This window comes from Eretmochelys imbricata, chromosome 6 (genome assembly GCF_965152235.1).
Source record: "Eretmochelys imbricata isolate rEreImb1 chromosome 6, rEreImb1.hap1, whole genome shotgun sequence".
Taxonomy (NCBI): Eukaryota; Metazoa; Chordata; order Testudines; family Cheloniidae; genus Eretmochelys; species Eretmochelys imbricata.
The window spans coordinates 59082783-59104135 of record NC_135577.1 but is presented as its reverse complement, the minus strand read 5'-3'; the positions used below and the strand labels follow the sequence as shown (position 1 = coordinate 59104135).

Genomic DNA, 21353 nt, shown 5'->3' with positions numbered 1-21353 from the left:
TCAACCCTCCCTCTGCCCCATCACTACAGGCAATTCCCACTCAGAGACCAAGACTGCTAGCAACATTTGGAGCTATGGAGCTATCCTCTGAACAGCCCTTTACCAGACACCAGACGCACTGGGGCAGAAAGCACCTCTCTTTAATCTAGTCTGATAAACTGAAGGAACTGATCTCACCAGAACAAGAGGACAGGCACTAGAGCCAACCTAGAGCTAATGATTATGAGGGCTCAGGCTTGAGAATCCAGATAATTACTACATTTTAAAAGTAGCTATGTCTACAAGAGTCTTGCCATTTTTGTAAGTTTCCCCCAGTAGGGGCAACTATATTTAAAGAGCTGAGCACTGCTTCATAGCCAGAGGAGTTAGGGGCGGGGGAAGGGGGGAATATCAACCTACAGCTTCTTGGGCCAGAAACAATGGAACAGGACAGAACTGCAAGGGAATTAACACAACCCGTCCTAGGAACCAGCCTGGCCCCAGGCCTGCCGGCTCTGGAGGAACCCCCCACCCTCCCATCCCCCTTTTCTCACCTTTTTATACAGCTCCCAGAGGCGGTAGTAGAACAAGCGGCAGGACAAGCAGCCGAAACGCAGATAGGGACTGAGCCCAGTGGGGCTCGCCAGCAGCGAGTTTGCGTTCATCCTTGGCCTTTCATAATTTGCAACCCAAGCCTAGGAGCATTTGGGAAAGAGAATGGGTTTCAGAAATGCAGCAGTCCAAGGAGCAGGCTGCTGGGCAGGGACACAACTATCTCTAGTAGGTTCATTAAAGCCCCTTACATTTCTCTGACAGGTTTCAGAGCAGCAGCCGTGTTAGTCCGTATCCGCAAAAAGAAAAGGAGGACTTGAGGCACCTTAGAGACTAACAAATTTATCTGAGCATAAGCTTTCGTGAGCTACAGCTCACTTCATTGGATATGTTCAATGGAAAATACAGTGGGGAGATTTATATACACAGAGAACATGAAACAACGGGTGTTACCATACACACTGTAATGAGAGTGATCAGGTAAGGTGAGCTATTACCAGCAGGAGAGCAGGGGGGGCGGGGACCTTTTGTAGTGATAATCAAGGTGGGCCATTTCCAGCAGTTGGGGGGGGGGGGTGAGGGGAGATAAACATGGGGAAACAGTTTTACTTTGTATAATGACCCATCCACTCCCAGTCTTTATTCATTCAAGCCTAAGTTAATTGTATCCAGTTTACAAATTAATTCCAATTCAGCAATCTCTCCTTAGAGTCTGTTTTTGAAGTTTTTTTTTGTTGAAGAATTGACACTTAGGTCTGTAATTGAGTGACCAAAGAGATTGAAGTGTTCTCCGACTGGTTTTTGAACGTTATAATTCTTGACGTCCGATTTGTGTCCATTTATTCTTCTACATAAAGACTGTCCAGTTTGGCCAATGTACATGGCAGAGGAGCATTGCTGGCACGATGGTATAGATCACATTGGTGGATGTGCAGGTGAACGAGGCTCTGATAATCTGGCTGATGTGATTAGGCCCTACGATGGTGTCCCCTGAATAGATATGTGGGCACAGTTGGCAATGGGCTTTGTTGCAAGGATAGGTCCCTGGGTTAGTGGTTCTGTTGTGTGGTTGCTGGTGAGTATTTGCTTCAGGTTGGGGGGCTGTCTGTAAGCAAGGACTGGCCTGTCTCCCAAGTTCTGTGAGAGAGATGGGTCGTCCTTAGTTGGGGGCTCAAGATGATGGCTAGTGACGTTCTGTTATTTTCTTTGTTGGGCCTGTCCTGTAGTAGGTAGCTTCTGGGTACTCTTCTGGCTTTGTCAATCTGCTTCTTCACTTCAGCAGGTAGGTATTGTAGTTGTAAGAATGCTTGATAGAGATCTTGTAGGGGTTTGCCTCTGTCTGAGGGGTTGGAGCAAACGCGGTTGTATTGCACAGCTTGGCTGTAGACAATGGATCGTGTGGAGTGGTCTGGATGAAAGCTGGAGGCATGTAGATAGGCATAGCAGTCAGTAGGTTTCTGGTATAAAGTGGTGGCTATGTGACCATCGTTTATTAGCACCGTAGTGTCCAGGAAGTGTATCTCTTGTGTGGACTGGTCCAGGCTGAGGTTGATGGTGGGATGGAAATTGTTGAAATCATGGTGGAATTCCTCAAGGGCTTCTTTTCCATGGGTCCAGATGATGAAGATGTCATCAATGTAGCGCAAGTAGAGTAGGGGCATTAGGGGATGAGAGCTGAGGAAGCGATATTCTAAGTCAGCCATAAAAATGTTGGCATACTGTGGGGCCATGTGGGTACCCAAGGCAGTGCCGCTGATTTGAAGGTATACATTGTCCCCAAATGTGCACTAGTTAGGGGTGAGGACAAAGTCAAAGTTCAGCCACCAGGTTTGCTGTGACATTATTGGGGATACTGTTCCTGATGGCTTGTAGTCCATCTTTGTGTGGAATGTTGGTGTAGAGGGCTTCTACATCCATAGTGGCCAGGATGGTGTTTTCAGGAAGATCACTCATGGATTGTAGTTTCCTCAGGAAGTCAGTGGTGTCTCAAAGATAGCTGGGAGTGTTGGTAGCGTAGGGCCTGAGGAGGGAGTCCACATAGCCAGACAATCCTGCTGTCAGGGTGCCAATGCCTGAGATGATAGGGTGCCCAGGATTTCTAGGTTTATGGATCTTGGTTAGCAGATAGAATACCCCTGGTCGGGGTTCCAGGGGTGTGTCTGTGCGGATTTGTTCTTGTGCTTTTTCAGGGAGTTTCTTGAGCAAATGCTGTAGTTTCTTTTGGTAACCCTCAGGGGGATCATCACTACAAAAGGTCCGTCCCCCCCGCTGGTAATAGCTCACCTTACCTGATCACTCTCGTTACAATGTGTATGGTAACACCCATTGTTTCATGTTCTGTGTATATAAATCTCCTCACTGTATTTTCCACTGAATGCAGCCGATGAAGTGACCTGTAGCTCACGAAAGCTTATGCTCAAATAAATTTGTTAGTCTTGAAGGTGCCACAAGTCCTCCATTTCTCTGACAGTATCCCTAGTGAACTGGCTTCATCCATTTGTTGGCGATGTTTCAAGCTGATCATTCCAGCACTCCCACAGCAGTGAGAGGCCCACAAATCACTTTCCACTCAAAGGGATTTTGATCTAGTCATGCTGATCTGGGAGGGAGCTATTAGCTCTTGTCTGCAGCATAGGTCTGGGCCTAGGACCTCCCAAAGGTACATCCTAGTACTTCAAGTACATCCAACTCTGAGCTGCATGAAGAGAGATCTTAACTGTCGCCCTGACATGCAGCAGGTGACTCCAGGAGGAAAGACTATCATTGAACATGGCAACCTGCAATCACATAAAGCTGAGATTCAGCACTACCTGCGTATTATGCTGAAGCTTTACTTGCATCCTGCCATGCTGCATTGGGGGAAGTTGTGAACTGCACAATCATCATTAAGAAAGGCTAGCATTAAAGAGAACTCAGTCATCTCTGTCTGAGTAATTTTGTCTTGTATTGTTACTAGTAACACCTTATACTCCTGTTCTTATTGTTTCATTTACATTGTGTGAAGCAATAAAAAGAACAGGGTCAACAAAAAGTGTCTAGATATTACAATGAGTGGCTCAAGGTATAACGTGGCATATGTTGTATTAACAGTCCTCACATGCCCTGCCTGGGAAATGCCCGGCTGTTTGCACTTGTCCTGTTAGTGCACCTGCACAAATGTCTCCAAGTGAAGATTAAAAAGGAGGTGGAAGGCTGTCTGCAGCCAGCACTGTACCTTGATGGAAGGCTCTCTTCATCTATGCTACCCCAGAGAGAATGGGAATCAACACCCTTCATGCTCCACGGGCACAGCAACACCAGCATTGCTTAGCGAGTGAATTCCACCCCTAAATGCACATACATCAGTGAACTTCCACTACGGTTTGGGTCCTCTGAAGCCTAGAAGTGGGGAGGGCACATTCCCTATGCCCCACACAGCCTGGGTCCTACAGAGGCATTCCCATCAGCACAGAGCTGTGTCTGCTGCTACAAGCAGCAGAAACAAGGATGACAACCAGCATTAATATTCCTTAGCCAGAGGCCTCAGCATGCAGAAAGTACCATTTTCTGAGTGAAAGTGGGTTGGTTACCTTTCTTTCCAAATGCTTATCCAGCCGGGCCAAGGCCTCTGTCTCCCCTCCTTTCCAAACTGCTGGGGCAAGACAATCCGTGGGGAAACCTGAGAGGAACAAACAGGGTGGTAAGGCTGGAAGCCAACACTATGCAAAGAGCCCAGCAGGGCTCCAGCAGCAACAGTATCAGACTTGAAAAAGACAGCTCCTGAGTTCTCTGAACATTTGGTTTATTGTTGCTGCTCTGATCCTTCTACAGCAAAGCAAGCATGACTGCTCTGACACCTCAGTACAGAAGCCTGTCCCCAAATTAAGTTCTCCAGTCAGCATTCTTGGGGCACCCCACCATCATTCATACACAGACCCTATCAATGTAGGGTGGTCATCTACTGCAGTGGTCTCCAAACTTTTTGGCTCGCGCACGCCAGGGTAAAGACCGGAAGACCTATCACAGATGCGCCGCCAGAGGGGAACACCAACCGTGGACGTGCAGAGCTACTGCTGAAGAAAAAAACGGCGGAGTGCCATCCAGCGGTGCTCCTGCACACCCTTTGGGGGGGGTGCGCACACCCCAGTTTGGAGACCACTGATCTACTGCATCCTCCATCAGGCTCAGTATCAATGATAAACCAAACAGCCAGCAGGGGGCATGCTGTATTAATTCAGATGGATTATATGGATCCAAACAGTTGAAGGTGTTGACATAATCATAATTACAAAAGCTAAGGCATAAAATGAGTTAAATCTAGCAAGGATCATAAAATGCAACAAGATGAAGTTCTTTAAATACAGTAAAGAGCAAGAGATAGACCAAGCGTAGGTCCTCTACTTAGCAGGGAAGGAGAGCAAACAATTGCTGACATCAAGAAAGCTGAAGAGTTTAATGCCTATTTTGCTTTAGTCTTCACTAAAAAGATTAATGGTGAACATATAACTCAACACAATTAATATTAACAACAAGGGGAAAGAAACGTAAACCAGAATAGGGAAGAACAGGTTAAAGAATATTGAGATAAGTTAGATGCATTCAAGTTGGCAGGACCTGATGAAATTCATCTTGGTACTTAAGGAACTAGCTGAAGCAATCTCAGAACCATTAGCAATTATCTTTCAGAACTCCTGCAGGACGGGTGAGGTTCCAGAAGACTGGAGAAGGGCAAACATAGTTACCTGTCTTTAAAAAGAGGAACAAAGAGGACCTGAGGAATTATAGATCAGTCAGCCGAACTTCGTTACGTGGAAAGATACTGGAACAAATTATTAAACAATCAATTTGTAAGCACCTAGAGGATACTACCATTATAAGGAATAGGTAGCATGAAGTTGTCAAGAACAAATCATGCCAAAGCAACCTAATTTCCTTCTTAGACAGGATTACTTGCTTAGTGGATAGCAGGGAAGCAGCGGATGTGATGTATCTTTATTTTTGTAAGACTTTTGACAGTCCCATGAGATATGGTCGTAAACGAAGTAAGGAAATATGGTCTATATGAAATTACTATAAGGTGGGTTCACAGACCATACTCGAAGAGCAGTTATCAGTGGTTCACTGTCAAACTGCAAGAGCATATATAGTGGGATCCCGCAGCAGTCCGTCATTATTCAATGTTTTCATTAATGACTCAGATAATAGAGTAGAGAGTATGCTTATAAAATCTGCAGACACCACCAAGCTGGGAAGGGTTGCAAGCACTTTGGAAGACAGGAGGAGAACTCACAGCAACCCTTTTTTTGCAAATTGGCCTGAAATCAACAAAATGACATTCAATAAAGACAAGTGCAAAGTACTTCACTTAGGTAGGAAAAAATCAAATGCACAAACTGGAAAATAATTGGCTAGGTGGTCGCACTACTGAAAGGATCCTGGGATTATAGTGGATCACAAACTGAATATGAGTCAATGTGATGCTGCCGTGAAAAAGGCTAATATCATTGTGGGGTGTAGTAACAGGAGTGCTATATGTAAGACATTGGAAGTAACTTTCCTGCTCTATTTGGCACTGGTTAGGCCTCAGCTGCAGTACTGTGTTCAATTCTGGGTGCCATACTTTAGGAAAGATGTGCACAAACTGGAAAGACTCTAGAAGAGAACGACGAAAAATGATCAGACATATAGAAAACCTGACCTATGAGGAAAGGTTAAGAAACTGGGCACTTTTAGCCTTGAGAAAAGGAGACTGAAAACAGTCTTCATATATGTTAAGGGCTGTTATAAAAGATGACTGTGATCAATTATTCTCCATGTCCACTGAAGGTAGTTCAAGTAGTAATGGGCTTAATTTGCAGCAAGGGAGATTTCGGTTACATATTAGGAAAAACTTTCTAACTATAAGGGTAATTAAGCTCTGGACTAGGCTTCCAAGGGGGGCTGGGGAATCCTCATCACTGGATGTTTTTAAGAACAGGTTGGACAAACACCTGTCAGGGATAGTCTAGCTTTACTTGGTCCTGCAACAGCACAGAGCGCTGGACTTGACTTCTCAAAGTCCCTTCCAGAGCTACATTTCTATGATTTCATAACCCAGTCACTCTCCAACATTAAAGAATTTTAAACAAGTTTAGGGATTTGTTGTACAGAAACCACACCCTGCTTAGCACCATGGCAAACACACTATTAGAAATCCCTCTAACCTTTTATTAAAGATACAAGAGAAAAAAGGAAAAAACAGTTAAAGCATTTGAAAAGTAAGTATTTAGTAAGGTTTTCATTTTAACATCCCTTGTTCACTTGAGCTGGGGGATTTTCCTTCTAAAAACTCTCCTTGTTTGACAGTGTTTTAGATTGTACTAAAGATGGTAATAACTGTCCTTTTGGGGAGATGGACCAAAGCTGCTGCTGTTAAAGTCAGATCCTGTTTTCTAGAAGACTAAACACAAACTTACACAAAACGAGAGAAAAGAACAGCAAGGATAGAAAATGCAGCTTCTATATCTTATGTTGACTCTTGCACCCTCACTGCCGATAAAAATACAGACACAGCACCCGGTCTTATCAGCCACTCCAAGACCTGGCAAAGTTGTACCAACACTAGGCTGTTTAAGACATTGCATTTAATTGGCTCTTTCTGGTCACAGGCTTACAGCAGCATTACAAAATACAGTCTTCGCTGGCTAAGCCAGACTCTTGTAAGAGAGAAGGATGAAGGAGAGTGATAAGAAAGAGAAGAAAAGGTAGGAAAGGAAAAGGACAGGTGGGGGAATGTGGTGGAGACAAAGTCTCACATCCCGGGTGGTGTTTGGGATTCAGCTGGAGGAAGTGGCTGTGTCATCTCGGTCCCTCCCTCATCAGGACATCTCTCAGGATCACGATGCCCAGGTGGGAGTAGCAGCCATGATGATGAAACATGCTCCAGTAGCCAATTTTCCTTCTCAAAGTCTCATTCTTTAGGAACCCAAAAAGGAGTGATGGGTGGAACAGCCTACCCCCTCATTGTTTAGTCCACCAGTTAGGTCCAATAGCCAATATACCAATTTTGGATTATTAGTTTTCTGGTTCCACACTTTTCTTGTGAGTTGTATCAGTAGGCCTTTTTGTTTGGACTAATTCAGTCTGTCTCGCTTTTGCACCTTTTCCGACCACCATTTGTTGTTATATGTTAGCGTGACATCTTATGAACTTACACTCACACTTTTTACAGTTGAGCTCACAATTAGGGTAAATCTGGAGGCCCAATTATTACAACAGGCACCTCTGCCTTATCAGATTTGCTAATCTAGGAAATATCTTCCAGCCAACCCAGAAGTACCCCATCACATAGCCAGCAAATCAAGGGAGACTCTTAGTTTCTCAATCTAGTACTAGTGAAGATACAGGACTAAACAGCACTGAGCAACTACGTCATATTAATCCCCAGAACAAATACAATATGAGCAGCAGCAATGCAGTTTTCCTATGCAGCTCCCTGTTTACAAAACCATTGGGGAGTTCAGATTCAGATCAAAATGAAGAATGTGACTATCCTCAAGAGCCAAATCCCCCATTATTTTCATATATAAGGGCTTCTGCCGAGTCCTACGAACTTTTCACACAGCCCTCCCCGTCCCAGCCTACGGAGGCAGCGTCCCACAGTACCCAGATACTACTGGAAGGCTGACAGCTGCACTGTTATCTACATATAAACAATACTCCTAACATAATCAATAACCTTGCCCTTTGCTTACGTTTAGGTTCAGATCCTTGATCTGGGGTGGGGATTTGTGCATCACCCTCTGCCTTGAGCATTTTTTGAGTAGAGCCATCAGCAGCTGATGAGACTGAAGCGGACAAGCATGGAACTGTGAAGCTGGCAGAACAGGTGGCAGCTCATGCCAAGGCCACTAGGCCTCACTGAGCACTGACAAATTCATAGCTAGAAACCAGCCTGGCTTATCTGAGCGTTAGCATTGTTAAACTAGATGTTAAGTTTATAAGAATGCGTTTAGTGGTTAGACTTGATGAAATGTTTATAGGATGCTGCATGTACTGATCTGACTTACAACATCTGTACCTCTCAGTATAAAGTTATATTGAGTGTTTTCATTGTAAACCTCTTGCTGTGTAACACAAGAAACAGGAAAGAAGCATTAAATAAATGTAAGTGCTGGGCCTGCATTGAAACCAAATGAACCATTTGAAACAAAGGACAAAAGACTTTCTTCCCACCACCACCCCAAACGATGAAGAGGAGATGGCACAAACAGTCCCATCAGTTTGGGCTCTGAGGGAAGAGAATACAAATCCCTGACCAGAAGGAACTGGATCATTATGCTGCTTGGAATTTGGAGAGGGAACTATTTCTAAGCATAAGCAAGGGATCCCTAAGCTGCTAGGCTTGGGTTAGCTTTAGAGGACATAAAAGCTTGCATATCATAACATTTTCTATCACCTTTTGGAATCTAAGCCCCGGTCTACACTAGGAGTTGGTCGAATTCAGTAGCATTAAATCGATTTAACCCTGCACCCGTCCACCCAACAAAGCCCTTTTTTTCGACTTAAAGGGCTCTTAAAATCGATTTAATTACTCCACCCCCGACAAGGGGATTAGCGCTGAAATCGGCCTTGCTGGGTTGAATTTGGGGTACTGTGGACACAATTAGACAGTATTGGCCTCCGGGAGCTATCCCACAGTGCTCCATTGTGACCGCTCTGGACAGCACTCTCAACTCAGATGCACTGGCCAGGCAGACAGAAAAAGGCCCGCGAACTTTTGAATTTCAATTTCCTGTTTGGCCAGCGTGGCAAGCTTCAGGTGACCATGATGGAGTCCCAGAATCGCAAAAGAGCTCCAGCATGGACCGAACGGGAGGTACGGGATCTGATCGCTGTATGGGGAGAGGAATCCATGCTATCAGAACTACATTCCAGTTTTCGAAATGCCAAAACATTTGTCAAAATCTCCCAGGGCATGAAGGACAGAGGCCATAACAGGAACCTGAAGCAGTGCCGCGTGAAACTTAAGGAGCTGAGGCAAGCCTACCAGAAAACCAGAGAGGCGAACGGCCGCTCCAGGTCAGAGCCCAAAACATGATGCTTCTATGATGAAGAGCTGCATGCCATTTTAGGGGGTTCAGCTACCACTACCCCAGCCGTGGTGTTTGACTCCTTCAATGGAGATGGAGGCAACACAGAAGCAGCTTTTGGGGACGAGGAAGATGATGAGGTTGTAGATAGCTCACAGAAAGCAAGCGGAGAAACTGGTTTTCCCGACAGCCAGGAACTGTTTCTCACCCTGGACCTTGAGCCAGTACCCCCCGAACCCACCCAAGGCTGCCTCCCAGACCCGCCGGGTGGAGAAGGGACCTCTGGTGAGTGTACCTTTTAAAATACTATACATGGTTTAAAAGCAAGCATGTTTAATGATTAATTTGCCCTGGCATCGCGGCTCTCCTGGATATACTCCCAAAGCCTTTGCAAAAGGTTTCTGGGGAGGGCAGCCTTATTCCATTCACCATGGTAGGACACTTTACCACTCCAGGCCAGTAGCACATACTCGGGAATCATTGTAGAACAAAGCATTGCAGTGTATGTTTGCTGGCGTTCAAACAACATCCCTTCTTTATCTCTCTGTGTTATCCTCAGGAAAGTGATATCATTCATGGTCACCTGGTTGAAATAGGGTGCTTTTCTTAAGGGAACATTCAGAGGTGTCCGTTCCTGCTGGGCTGTTTGCCTGTGGCTGAACAGAAATGTTCCCCGCTGTTAGCCATGGGGAGGGGGAAGGGTGGAGGGGCTAGCCACACGCTGGGGGGAGGCAAAATGTGACCTTGGAACAAAAACACATGTACTATGCATGTAATGTTAACAAGGTTTACTGTGAAAGAGTGTACACATTGTTCTAGAAAATGTGTCTTTTTAAATACCACTGTCCCTTTTTTTCCCCCTCCACCAGCTGCATGTGTTTCAAGGATCACAGGATTTTCTCCTTTCCAGAGGCTAGCGAAGATTAGAAGGTGGAAAAAACGCACTCGCGCTGAAATGTTCTTTGAGCTCATGCTGTCCTCCCACACTGACAGAGCAGACACGAATGCGTGGAAGCAGACAATGTCAGAGTGCAGGAAAGCACAAAATGACCAGGAGAAGAGGTGGCGGGCTGAAGAGAGGGCTGAAGCTGAAAGATGGTGGCAGCATGATGAGAGGAGGCAGGATTCAATGCTGAGGCTGCTGGAGGATCAAACTAATATGCTCCAGCGTATGGTTGAGCTGCAGGAAAGGCAGCTGGAGCGCAGACCGCCGCTACAGCCCCTGTGTAACCAACCGCCCTCCTCCCCAAGTTCCATAGCCTCCTCACCCAGACGCTCAAGAACGCGGTGGGGGGGGGCCTCCGGCCACCCAGCCACTGCACCCCAGAGGATTGTCCAAGCAACAGAAGGCTGGCATTCAATAAGTTTTAAACTTTTAAAGTGCTGTGTGGCCTTGTCCTTCCCTCCTCCACCACCTCCTCTTGGTAGTTATCCCCCTATTTGTGTGATGAATTAATAAAGAATGCATGAATGTGAAGCAACAATGACTTTATCGCCTCTGCAAGCGGTGATTGAAGGGAGGTGGGGAGGGTGGTTAGCTTACATGGAAGTAGAGCGAATCAAGGGGTGGTGGGGTTTCATCAAGGAGAAACAAACAGAACTTTCACACTGTAGCCTGGTCAGTCATGAAACTGGTTTTCAAAGCTTTTCTGATGCGCACTGCGCCCCTGACCTCTGTGCTCTTCTAACCGCCCTGGTGTCTGGCTGTGCGTAACCAGCAGCCAGGCGATTTGCCTCAACCTTCCACCCCGCCATAAACGTCTCCCCCTCACTCTCACAGATATTGTGGAACGCATAGCAAGCAGTAATAACAGTGGGAATATTGGTTTCTCTTAGGTCTAACTGAGTCGGTAAACTGCGCCAGCGCGCTTTTAAACGTCCAAATGCACATTCTACCACCATTCTGCACTTGCTCAGCCTGTAGTTGAACAGCTCCTGACTACTGTCCAGGCTGTCTGTGTTTGGCTTCATGAGCCATGGCATTAAGGGGTAGGCTGGGTCCCCAAGGATAATTATAGGCATTTCAACGTCCCCAATGGTTATTTCCTGGTCTGGGAAGAAAGTCCCTTCCTGCAGCTTTTGAAACAGACCAGAGCGTCATGTACCTTTCCCAGCCATCCCACGTTGATGTTGGTGAAACGTCCCTTGTGATCCACCAGTGCTTGCAGCACTATTGAAAAGTACCCCTTGCGGTTTATGTACTCGCCGGCTTGGTGCTCCAGTGCCAAGATAAGGTATGGGTTCTGTCTATGACCCCACCACAGTTAGGGAATCCCATTGCAGCAAAGCCATCCACTATGACCTGCACATTTCCCAGGGTCACTACCCTTGATATCAGCAGATCTTTGATTGCGTTGGCTACTTGCATCACAGCAGCCCCACAGCAGATTTGCCCACTCCAAATTGATTTCTGACTGACCGGTAGCTGTCTGGCATTGCAAGCTTCCACAGGGCTATTGCCACTCGCTTCTCAACTGTGAGGGCTGCTCTCATCTTCGTATTCTTGCACCTCAGGGCAGGGGAAAGCAAGTCACAAAGTTCCATGAAAGTACCCTTAAGCATGCGAAAGTTTCGCAGCCGCTGGGAATTGTCTCAGACCTGCAACACTATGCGGTCCCACCAGTCTGTGCTTGTTTCCCGGGCACAGAATCAGCGTTCCACCGCATGAACCTATCCCATTAGCACCATGATGCCTGCATTGCCAGGACCCGTGCTTTGAGAGAAGTCTGTGTCCATGTCCTCATCAACGCGCTGACATCGCCTACTTTCCCGGTTTCGCTTTGCCAGGTTCTGGTGCTGCATATACTGCTGGATAATGCATGTGGTGTTTAATGTGCTCCTAACTGCCGAAGTGATCTGAGCGGGCTCCATGCTTGCCGTGGTATGGCGTCTGTACAGAAAAAAGGTGCGGAACAATTGTCTGTTGTTGCCTTGACAGAGGAAGGGGCGACTGACGACATGGCTTACAGGGTTGGCTTACAGGGAATTAAAATCAATAAAGGGGGTGGGCTTTGCGAGAAACAGAATGGCCCCCTCAAGGATAGAACTCAAAACTGGGTTTAGCAGGCCGTTGATTTCACGGAGGAAGGGAGGAGAAAATGAATACAGAACAAATCTGGTCTATTTCTTGTTTTGAGCCACTTCATCTATCTTTATAGATGTTGCTGGCAGCAGTCCGTGCAGTACGACTGCTAGCCATCGTCATCTCCTGGGTGCTCGACAGAAGACGGTGCAGTATGACTGCTGGCCATCATCTTCTGCTGGCTGCTGATTAAAAGACAGTGCACTGCTGGTAGAACTCAATCGCCATGAGACGAAACTTAAAAGGGAAATGACCTGGCTGAGTCACTCCCATGTTTGCCCAGGTGCCCCATACCTCATCGAGGTCGGTTAAAAGAGCACCCAGGACTACGTCTATGACGGCTACCAGTCATACTGCACTGTCTGCTGCCAAAAGGCAATAAACTGCTGCTGTGTAGCAATGCAGTACCATGTCTGCCAGCACCCAGGAGACATACGGTGACGGTTAGCTGAGCGGGCTCCATGCTTGCCATGGTATGGCATCTGCACAGGTAACTCAAGAAACAAGGTGCAAAATGATTGTCTGCCCTTGCTTTCAAGGAAGGGGGGAGGGAAGGAGGGCCTGACGATATGTACCCAGAACCACCCGCGACAATGTTTTAGCCCCATCAGGCACTGGGATTTCTACCCAGAATTCAAATGGGTGGCGGAGACTGCGGGAACCATGGGATAGCTACCCACAGTGCAACACTCCTGAAGTTGTCGGTTGCCTCGGTACTGTGGACACACTGCCGACTACATGCACTTACAGCATTTGTGTGGGGACACACAATCGACTGTATAAAAACGCTTTCTACAAAACCGACTTCTATAAATTTCAACTTAATTTCGTAGTGTAGACATACCCAAAGACTAACTCAGTGATACTCTGACGTCAGTGGTTCAGGAGCCAAATTTGAGATTAACATTATGCAAAAGAGTCACAGTAGTGTGAATTCATTATTTACTATATATTAAAAATTATTCTCACAGCAAAATGACTGACTAAGTATTATTTTGTCAATTACAATTGATTAACATAATAAAAGCACCCTGATTGGTTGTTAATTAAATCAGTGTTTTAATACCATGTGCTGCAAAGAGCCACTTGCGACTCCGACGCCTCAGTCTCACTGCTGGAACTCGTGTGTATAGGTTTACCTACTTTAACTGTGTAAATAACCCATTCCTTTTTCTTAGTTAATAAATTATAGGATTGGCTACAAGTGTTGTCATTGGTGTGAGATCTAAGATGTAACTGACCTGAGAAAAGCGACTGGACCTTTAGGCTTGGGAGTAACTTGAATACTGTTGTGATTTTTGGTGTAAAGGATCATCTATGACAAAGGCAAGTTTGCCTGGGTGGCAGGATAGATAGTACCTAAGAGGACTGTCTGACTTCATGGTTAAGCTGGTTAAGCTATAATGCTTGAGGAGATCACACTTGTTGCTTGGCTGGTGAAATTTAAGTACAGAACTCTCAACCTATTTGAGTGAGTGCGCCCTGCTTCTTGAAAGTCTGTCCTGAGGTTGGCACGCATGCTTGTGAACTACTCCAGATGGTCTGACAGGAACGATTCATACATATTCTCTCCCTCCCCTCTCTACCATCAATTTCCCTCCTCCAAATCAAATCCAAGCACTTACACAGCTTGGAAGCAAACACTGATTCCCTCAACACCAATGGGTACCTAAGGGTGAATGGTAGCAGTTTCAACAAAAACTTTTGTCTCTGTGAGTCTCCAAATTAATCCTTTTTAGTCACAGAGAAGCAAGTGTAATAGTCTCAGCTTAGCATGATTAACACTCCCGGATCCGTCACAAGCAGCCTGTCAGGGACCAGAATAGCAGAGGATGCAGTGGGTCAGGACTGAGCAGCACTGTGAGGGCCCCAGGGCTGAAAAAGCAGGCAAAGGATTGCAGCTCACACCTGAGAGGTATCAACAAAGATGTGGGAAGGAAGGAGGGGAGTTTGCACTTAGAATCAAGCATAACACAGACAGATGGACAATCAGTGGCTCATTTTCCCAAATTCCATGACTCACTGAGTGTACTGCTCCCAAGGCTGTAGCCTGCCCAGATCAGATGAAAACAGTGAAACCATTTTGGAAGCATTCCTGCTGGCAGAAACATTCTAATAGAGTGTGTTTGGTTGGCAGTTAAGCCCCCTCAGCCCTAGACACATACCCAGCTCCTCCAGAGATGGGACTCCATACGTGTCGTCATGATTCTCCTGGATCTCTGATTTGCATTTCTCCATCTGCTGGCTTGTTATGCTGTTCACTGGCTTCTTGGGAAGTTCCATGCGGCTAATGATGGTCTGGAAACGCTTGTATGTGAGAGGTGGTTTGTGGCCATTCAGCTCGATTATTCTAGACACACAGGCCCAGGAGACAAGAGTTGGAAAACAGCTTTATTCTCATGGGAGAAGTGGGGGAAGACCACTCAAGCACTAGCCCCCTTGGACTCAGGGACATTCTTTTCTCCGGATAGAGAAATCCCAGACAGATTCACCCTCCTCCATTTGGATCTGTCCCCTCAGCGAGGTATTAAAGAAACTCCAGGCTAACCCCATTTCCAGGAAAAGACATCTCAGCCTACACCAGTCCCCACGCCATGGCCTGCTCCCAGAAAAACCCAAGCCTGAAACAATCTGTGCCCCCACCCAAAGTGAGATACCCAACCTACAACAGTCACCCTCTTTTCTATTGCTCCCCCAGATGAAAAATACTAGTTTATCTGTCCCACCCCGCACTCTCTAGATCAGCAAAATCCAAGTTTCCATTATTTCATGTGCTCCCCACCCATCTTTGAGAAATCCCAGCCTGCATCTAGCCCCCACCCTGCACTAGACAAATCCCAGCCTGTGCTTGTTCCTGTTTCCTCCACACTAAAGAACAAACCTCAGTCCATCTGTCACTCTCCCCTCCTCTACCCCCTCAGAGGAAAGAAAGCCCAGTGTGCCTCACCTCCTCTCCTGGGAGTAGAAAAATCCCCATCCCTCCCCCACCCCACCTGATCACAAGCAATTCTGTCACATACTCAGTATGTCATTTACTTTTTAGTGTTCTAACTCATTTCAGCTCAAACCAAGAGCACAGGCGGCAAGGTAGCCACAGCTCCCTTCTACCTTCTTAAGTGCCCACAGCCTGCCCAAGTCTCTACTGGGGAATAAAATGTGATGAAGTCTGCTGCAGTTTCCACGGTATGCATCTGATGAAGTGAGCTGTAGCTCACGAAAGCTCATGCTCAAATAAATTGGTTAGTCTCTAAGGTGCCACAAGTACTCCTTTTCTTTTTGCGAATACAGACTAACATGGCTGTTACTCTGAAACCTGTCATTATGCAAGGCACTGCATTTAGCCGTATGGAGTGGAAATCTATCAACTGCATGAAAAAACTTGCACAGATACAGACAGACATCATCTTCCTTTCTGTGTATATATAAAGTCTGCTGCAGTTTCCACGGTATGCATCTGATGAAGTGAGCTGTAGCTCACGAAAGCTCATGCTCAAATAAATTGGTTAGTCTCTAAGGTGCCACAAGTACTCCTTTTCTTTTTGCGAATACAGACTAACACGGCTGTTACTCTAAAACTTCCCAGAACAGGTGTCTCCCTCCCCAGAGCTAAAAAGAATTTGGAGAAGACCGCTTGGCAGAGTCTCCATGAGTAGAAACAGGGGCATTTTTCCTCACCACTGTCCCCAGCATACTGCCAGGAGCAGAAGAGTTAACAGGAAAACAGGGAGAGCTTACAGTGCCAGGTTTATGTAAAGCTGAAACAGCCAAGCCAGCACTCCTACAAGAGCACTTGCAGAAGCTCCACCCCTCCCCATCCCGACAGTCAACAACTTATGCAAGGACTGAGCTTGGAGCCTAGTGTTTCAGGAAATGCCATGTGCCTCCCTTCCTCCCCATCAGCTGCACGTGTAGAGGGGAGGAGCTCCATGCTCGCCTGGGGCCTTCACAGAGCAGCTGGTCACATGTGATACTGCGTGATAGGTCTTCCCAGCTCTATACAACAGCCAGAAGGAAGGAGGCTGCTCTCTAACAAATCTATCATAGCTGCTGCTGCTGCTCAGATCTAGGTCATAAATGCCAGGACCTCTCGTGCATACTGGGAGGGACAGGGAGCCTTTTAAAGACAGAGCATGGTCATGTTAAAGAAAGATTTTCAACAGAGACTCCCACCACATTCCTTCATGTGGATAAAACAATGTAAGATACAGGGTAGGAAACACTGAAAAGGAGGAAGCTTTTGCTGGTATATAGCAAAGTCACCCAAACAAGCCCTGTGCAGCTTGAAGGAAGCGTTTTCTTCCCTGCACCCTTCAAAAAGTAATTCAGAAACTTCCACCCTTATGAATCCACCCTCATCCCCTACAGTCTTCCCCATTTTTTGCACTATGCCACTTGCCCCCTGGAACTCCACACTGGAAAGAGGTAGGAGAGAAAGAAACCTGAAACCTTCACATCTGTCCCTCCAATACGTTGTAAGAAGCTTCCCAGTACATCTACATCACTGATGTCAAGGCCTCATGCTCCCAATTACAAGTACAACTGCTCCTTCAACAGGTCTGTGCCAAAGTACAGTTTAGTACTCCTGAGAGTGACAATCTGATAGTGTTGTGCAAGTTTCCCCTCTTCGCCAACTCCTGCTCTACAGAGGTACCTCAGCCATGCCTTATCACACTACCCATCCTCTTTCATATGTGTTGATGCACTCAGTCTGCAGTCCCCTCTATTATCCAGTCCTAGGATTCCCACCCACAGCTCTGGCAACGCCCTTTAATCATGACAGTAGCAATCCTCTAGTCACAGGATCTGCCTTGACCAGAAACTGCAATTTGGACCAAACTGTGGCTTTTGTGATGAGCCCTCCTTTCACTAGAATTTAAACAAGGATGAAAACCTTCTGTGCCTTCTCTTCTCTCAACCAAGCAAGTTACTGGGGCAGGCTTAGGAACAGAAGCCTTCCTAATAGATGGGGCATGGATGTCATCTTGTATATATTTTTACAGCACCTAGCACAATGGTTGGGGCCTCCAGAGGCTATTAGTGTCTGGCACTGTCCCTTGACCACAGTACTACTTTGCCTCAGGGAGGAGGGCAATCCAGACCTGAAGAAGCACATTTATGACAGTTCGGTGAATAGGTTATCATAGGCAGTTTGTCGTAGCCCATGCAAGGGCCTTCCCAGATCTCTTTTTACAGCAGCAGATTTGAGTACTATAGCCCCACAGACTTTGCTTCTGAGTCAATCACCCACAAAAGCCATTTTGCTGGGTTCACCTTCTTCAGTGGCATTATTCCACTGGCTGGCTTGCACACAGGAACCCTTCTTGTGTATGATGGAAAAGGACATGTTCACGCATTTGCTGTTTGTGAGGATGTCCTCAGCCAACACTTGAGGATCATGCTGCTCAACTGGCAACACAGGTTTGGATAGGTTGGCAAGCCATCTGTGACTGCTTGGACTACTGTGATAGCTAGCTTGAACAAATGAAGCTGTCTACTGTTCAGTCTCCCCATGTCAATTTATTCAACTACTGTGATACAAATACTGGATGAGCTCTCCAAGGTATGGACTGTGCATTATTTATATGTACAGTGCCTAGTACAATGGGACCCTCACTGGGTTTCTTCAGGTTCAGAGAGGAAACTGGAAAGTAACTGCAATGTACAGACAGTGTACAAAGGACAGACTATTCCATTCCTCCACACAGTACCAAGGCAAACATTATATAAAAGACTATCAAAGGTTAAGAGGTGCCTTGATCAAACTGTAAGTACCTACAGAGGAAGAAGATATCTGATACCAGAGGGCTTTAATTAAGCAGGCACGCTTAAACTCCAAAGGCTGAAGGCTCAAGTCAGAAAAATTCAAATTGGAATAAAATGCAATTTTGACATTGAGGGTTATAATATGTTGCCAAGGGATGTGAAATTCTCCATCACTTGGTGTCCTCAAATCAAGATTATGCCTTAAAAAGACATCTATTCTAGCTCAGGTTTCAGAGTCGCAGCCGTGTCAGTCTGTATCCACAAAAAGAAAAGGAGTACTTGTGGCACCTTAGAGACTAACCAATTTATTTGAGCATAAGCTTTCGTGAGCTATAGCTCACTTCATCGGATGCATTCAGTGGAATATTCTAGCTCAGCCACTTGTTATTTGTTTGATGCAGGAGCTGCCAGGCTAAAATTTATGGCCTGTGCTATTATAGGGGGTCAAACAAGATCATAATGCTCCTTAACAGAACACTTTATAGATTTTTATTTATTTATTTTAAGGCCAGACCTGCCTGGCCTGGAATTAGGGAGAAACTCTCACAACGGCCATCAGCAAGTCTGGACTATGAAGGATTTAGATCCCAGGGGACAGAAAGCAGGGAGACCCAACTGGAGGAAGAAAATGACCTGCCATCAATCAGAAGGGAACTCTCAGACAGAGCAATTGAGAGACAAGGACTTGGGCCACACTGAGCCAACATCTAAGCTGTTATCTTTTCAATTTGAATTCAATCTGACTGTAGTTAGTGTTCACTGGGGATTGTCAGTTCTAAAAATGGGTTACACCATTTATGCTGAACATGATTATTTTTCTACAATCAATTCCTGCTTGGCGAGTTTGTGCAGGCCAGCCCAAAGAAACGAAAAGTCTTCAATTTCTAAGTATTAACGGAAACATATCTGAAGGGTAACCTATCTCAGGCTTTTCAGTCAGAAAGGGCACAATAAGGGAGCATCACAGGCAGGGCTGCAGAGAGCAGGACACACCAGAACTACTCAATGACCACAGAAGAAAACAGTTCAATGGGACTGAGGCAACATCTATCCCAACATTCTCATCACCATCAGCACTTTGAGATTCTCTTGTAAAAGGAATGACTCAGTGAAATATAATCCCTGCAACCCCCCATCTGCGCTCACATGCAAATCATGCTTTAAATAATTGCCAAATTATGTGGATCAGGAGACTGAAACCTTCCCCAGACTAGAACTCTCCTACAGTCCTCAGACAGCACAGTATCAGCCCTGTCTAAGCAGTATAACTGCCTCTCCTCTACCTCTTACCTGTCCAGGTCATAGAGTGTGTGAGAGTTTTCTATCACCACCTCCACGCCAGCTTCCTTTGCTAGTTTGATGATAGCTGCATCTCTCTCCTTCCCAAAAGGTTCGGAGTCATACTCAAAGGTGAGACGGGTCACTCCCCATTCCTGTGAAGAACACAAAACAAAATTGTCATTACAGATACCAGACCTCCCAGCAGCTAGCATGATCACTGAAGAGAGTGACAAAGGTTCCTTAAGGTGACGCCAATGAAGTCCTGGAATCTTTTGCTTTACAGGAAGCTAGGACGTGATGAGAGAAACCATGGAGGGAGCCCTGTGGACAGATGTGGTAACAACAGACATGGAATAGAGAATCAGTGGCGTATTCTGTTTTACCACCACTATGAAAGGTCAGGGTAAGAATCTTAGCATTATACTAACGCTCAATGTTACTGAACTCCAAGATTGCAGAACTTTAAGAACCTCATTCCTCCCTCCTCCCGCAATACATATTCTCCCTTTGTCTGCATTGCCAGTAAGACTATAATGGCATGGTTCATTTCCCAGTTCTCTGACACCACTCCAATACTGAAATATTAGGGCTACAAAGTGCAGGGGAAATTTTCAATGCAAACTGCTTATAACTTTTATGTATTTATACAGAGAAACTATCAAGAAGTTTAAGCCAAAAATGTAGGTTCTGAAGTAAAGTTTTCCAAGATCCCTTGAAGGCCACCACACAAGAGAACTTCTGTCCAACCCTGGAAGCCAGAAGTGGGGGAGAGAGGAAACCAGAATAAGGAATGACCCTAAGGAGAACACTAGTATGGCTGTCAACTTTGTATTTCAAAAATACAGGCCAGACCTCAGACATCCCCTCTGGGGACAAGCCCCTTCTCCTCTACCCTCCTTCTAGAGATTCTCACGCTTTCGGAGTTGCAGGTGCTAGGCCAGGCAGCAGCTCCTGTTCACCTCCAGCTCAGCTCCTGGTGCCTGAAGTTGCTGATCTCTGCCAGCTGCAGCACTATATTGCATCAGAAGTGGGGCCTGAAAGAATGGGTGTGGACTGAAGGAAGGCAGCATTTGAAGGAGACCTTGCTACAGATCAGCACGGGTGCCATTTCAGATTTCAATGGAAGGGGCAACTTTCAGTGGTGGTCCAAGGATTGAAATGCAGCCGGCTCAAATTTGAGTGGCACTGCAACGCTGTGTGCCAGATTGCAATGCCACTCAAATTTGTCCCAGTTGCTTCTCAGTCAGCAATGTTACTTGAATTTGGCCTGGCCCCCACTCTGTCAGCATGACTGTCAAGCAACCAGCAACACTTTGCAAAGTGATTTTCTACAGGAAGATGCTGGAATCCAGACTTGGGGCATTCATCCTCCAAATAGCAGTACTGCTTTTGCCTTATCCAAGCTACGAACCTGGCAAGATATCAGATAATACCCTCTAGAACACATTACAGACTACATGGACTTGGTTCTGAAACACAAAGGCCTGAGAAGAGCTGGGCAGCTGTGCTGTCTCTTTCAGCCCTTTGCAGAACATGATTTGCTCTCTAAATCCATGGCCTAGTTTTCTCAGCAAATGAGTGCTATGAGAAGGGAGTTAATGGTTTCCACAGTGACACTCCTGAAGTCATTGTCAAACACAGAGCTA

At 46.1% G+C, this 21353-nt stretch overlaps 1 protein-coding gene across 1 annotated transcript in view; it reads right to left on the bottom strand.

Annotated features, from left to right (window-relative positions):
* Positions 1–21353, bottom strand: part of CRY2 (cryptochrome circadian regulator 2) — a 38487-nt gene that overhangs the window by 6302 nt on the left and 10832 nt on the right. The window contains exons 3-6 of the mRNA XM_077818589.1: positions 19717–19859; positions 14829–15013; positions 4101–4189; positions 534–674 (exon numbers count right to left, since the gene is read on the bottom strand). Coding sequence (XP_077674715.1) covers positions 534–674; positions 4101–4189; positions 14829–15013; positions 19717–19859 — 558 coding nt within the window. The remainder of the gene's footprint in view (positions 1–533; positions 675–4100; positions 4190–14828; positions 15014–19716; positions 19860–21353) is intronic.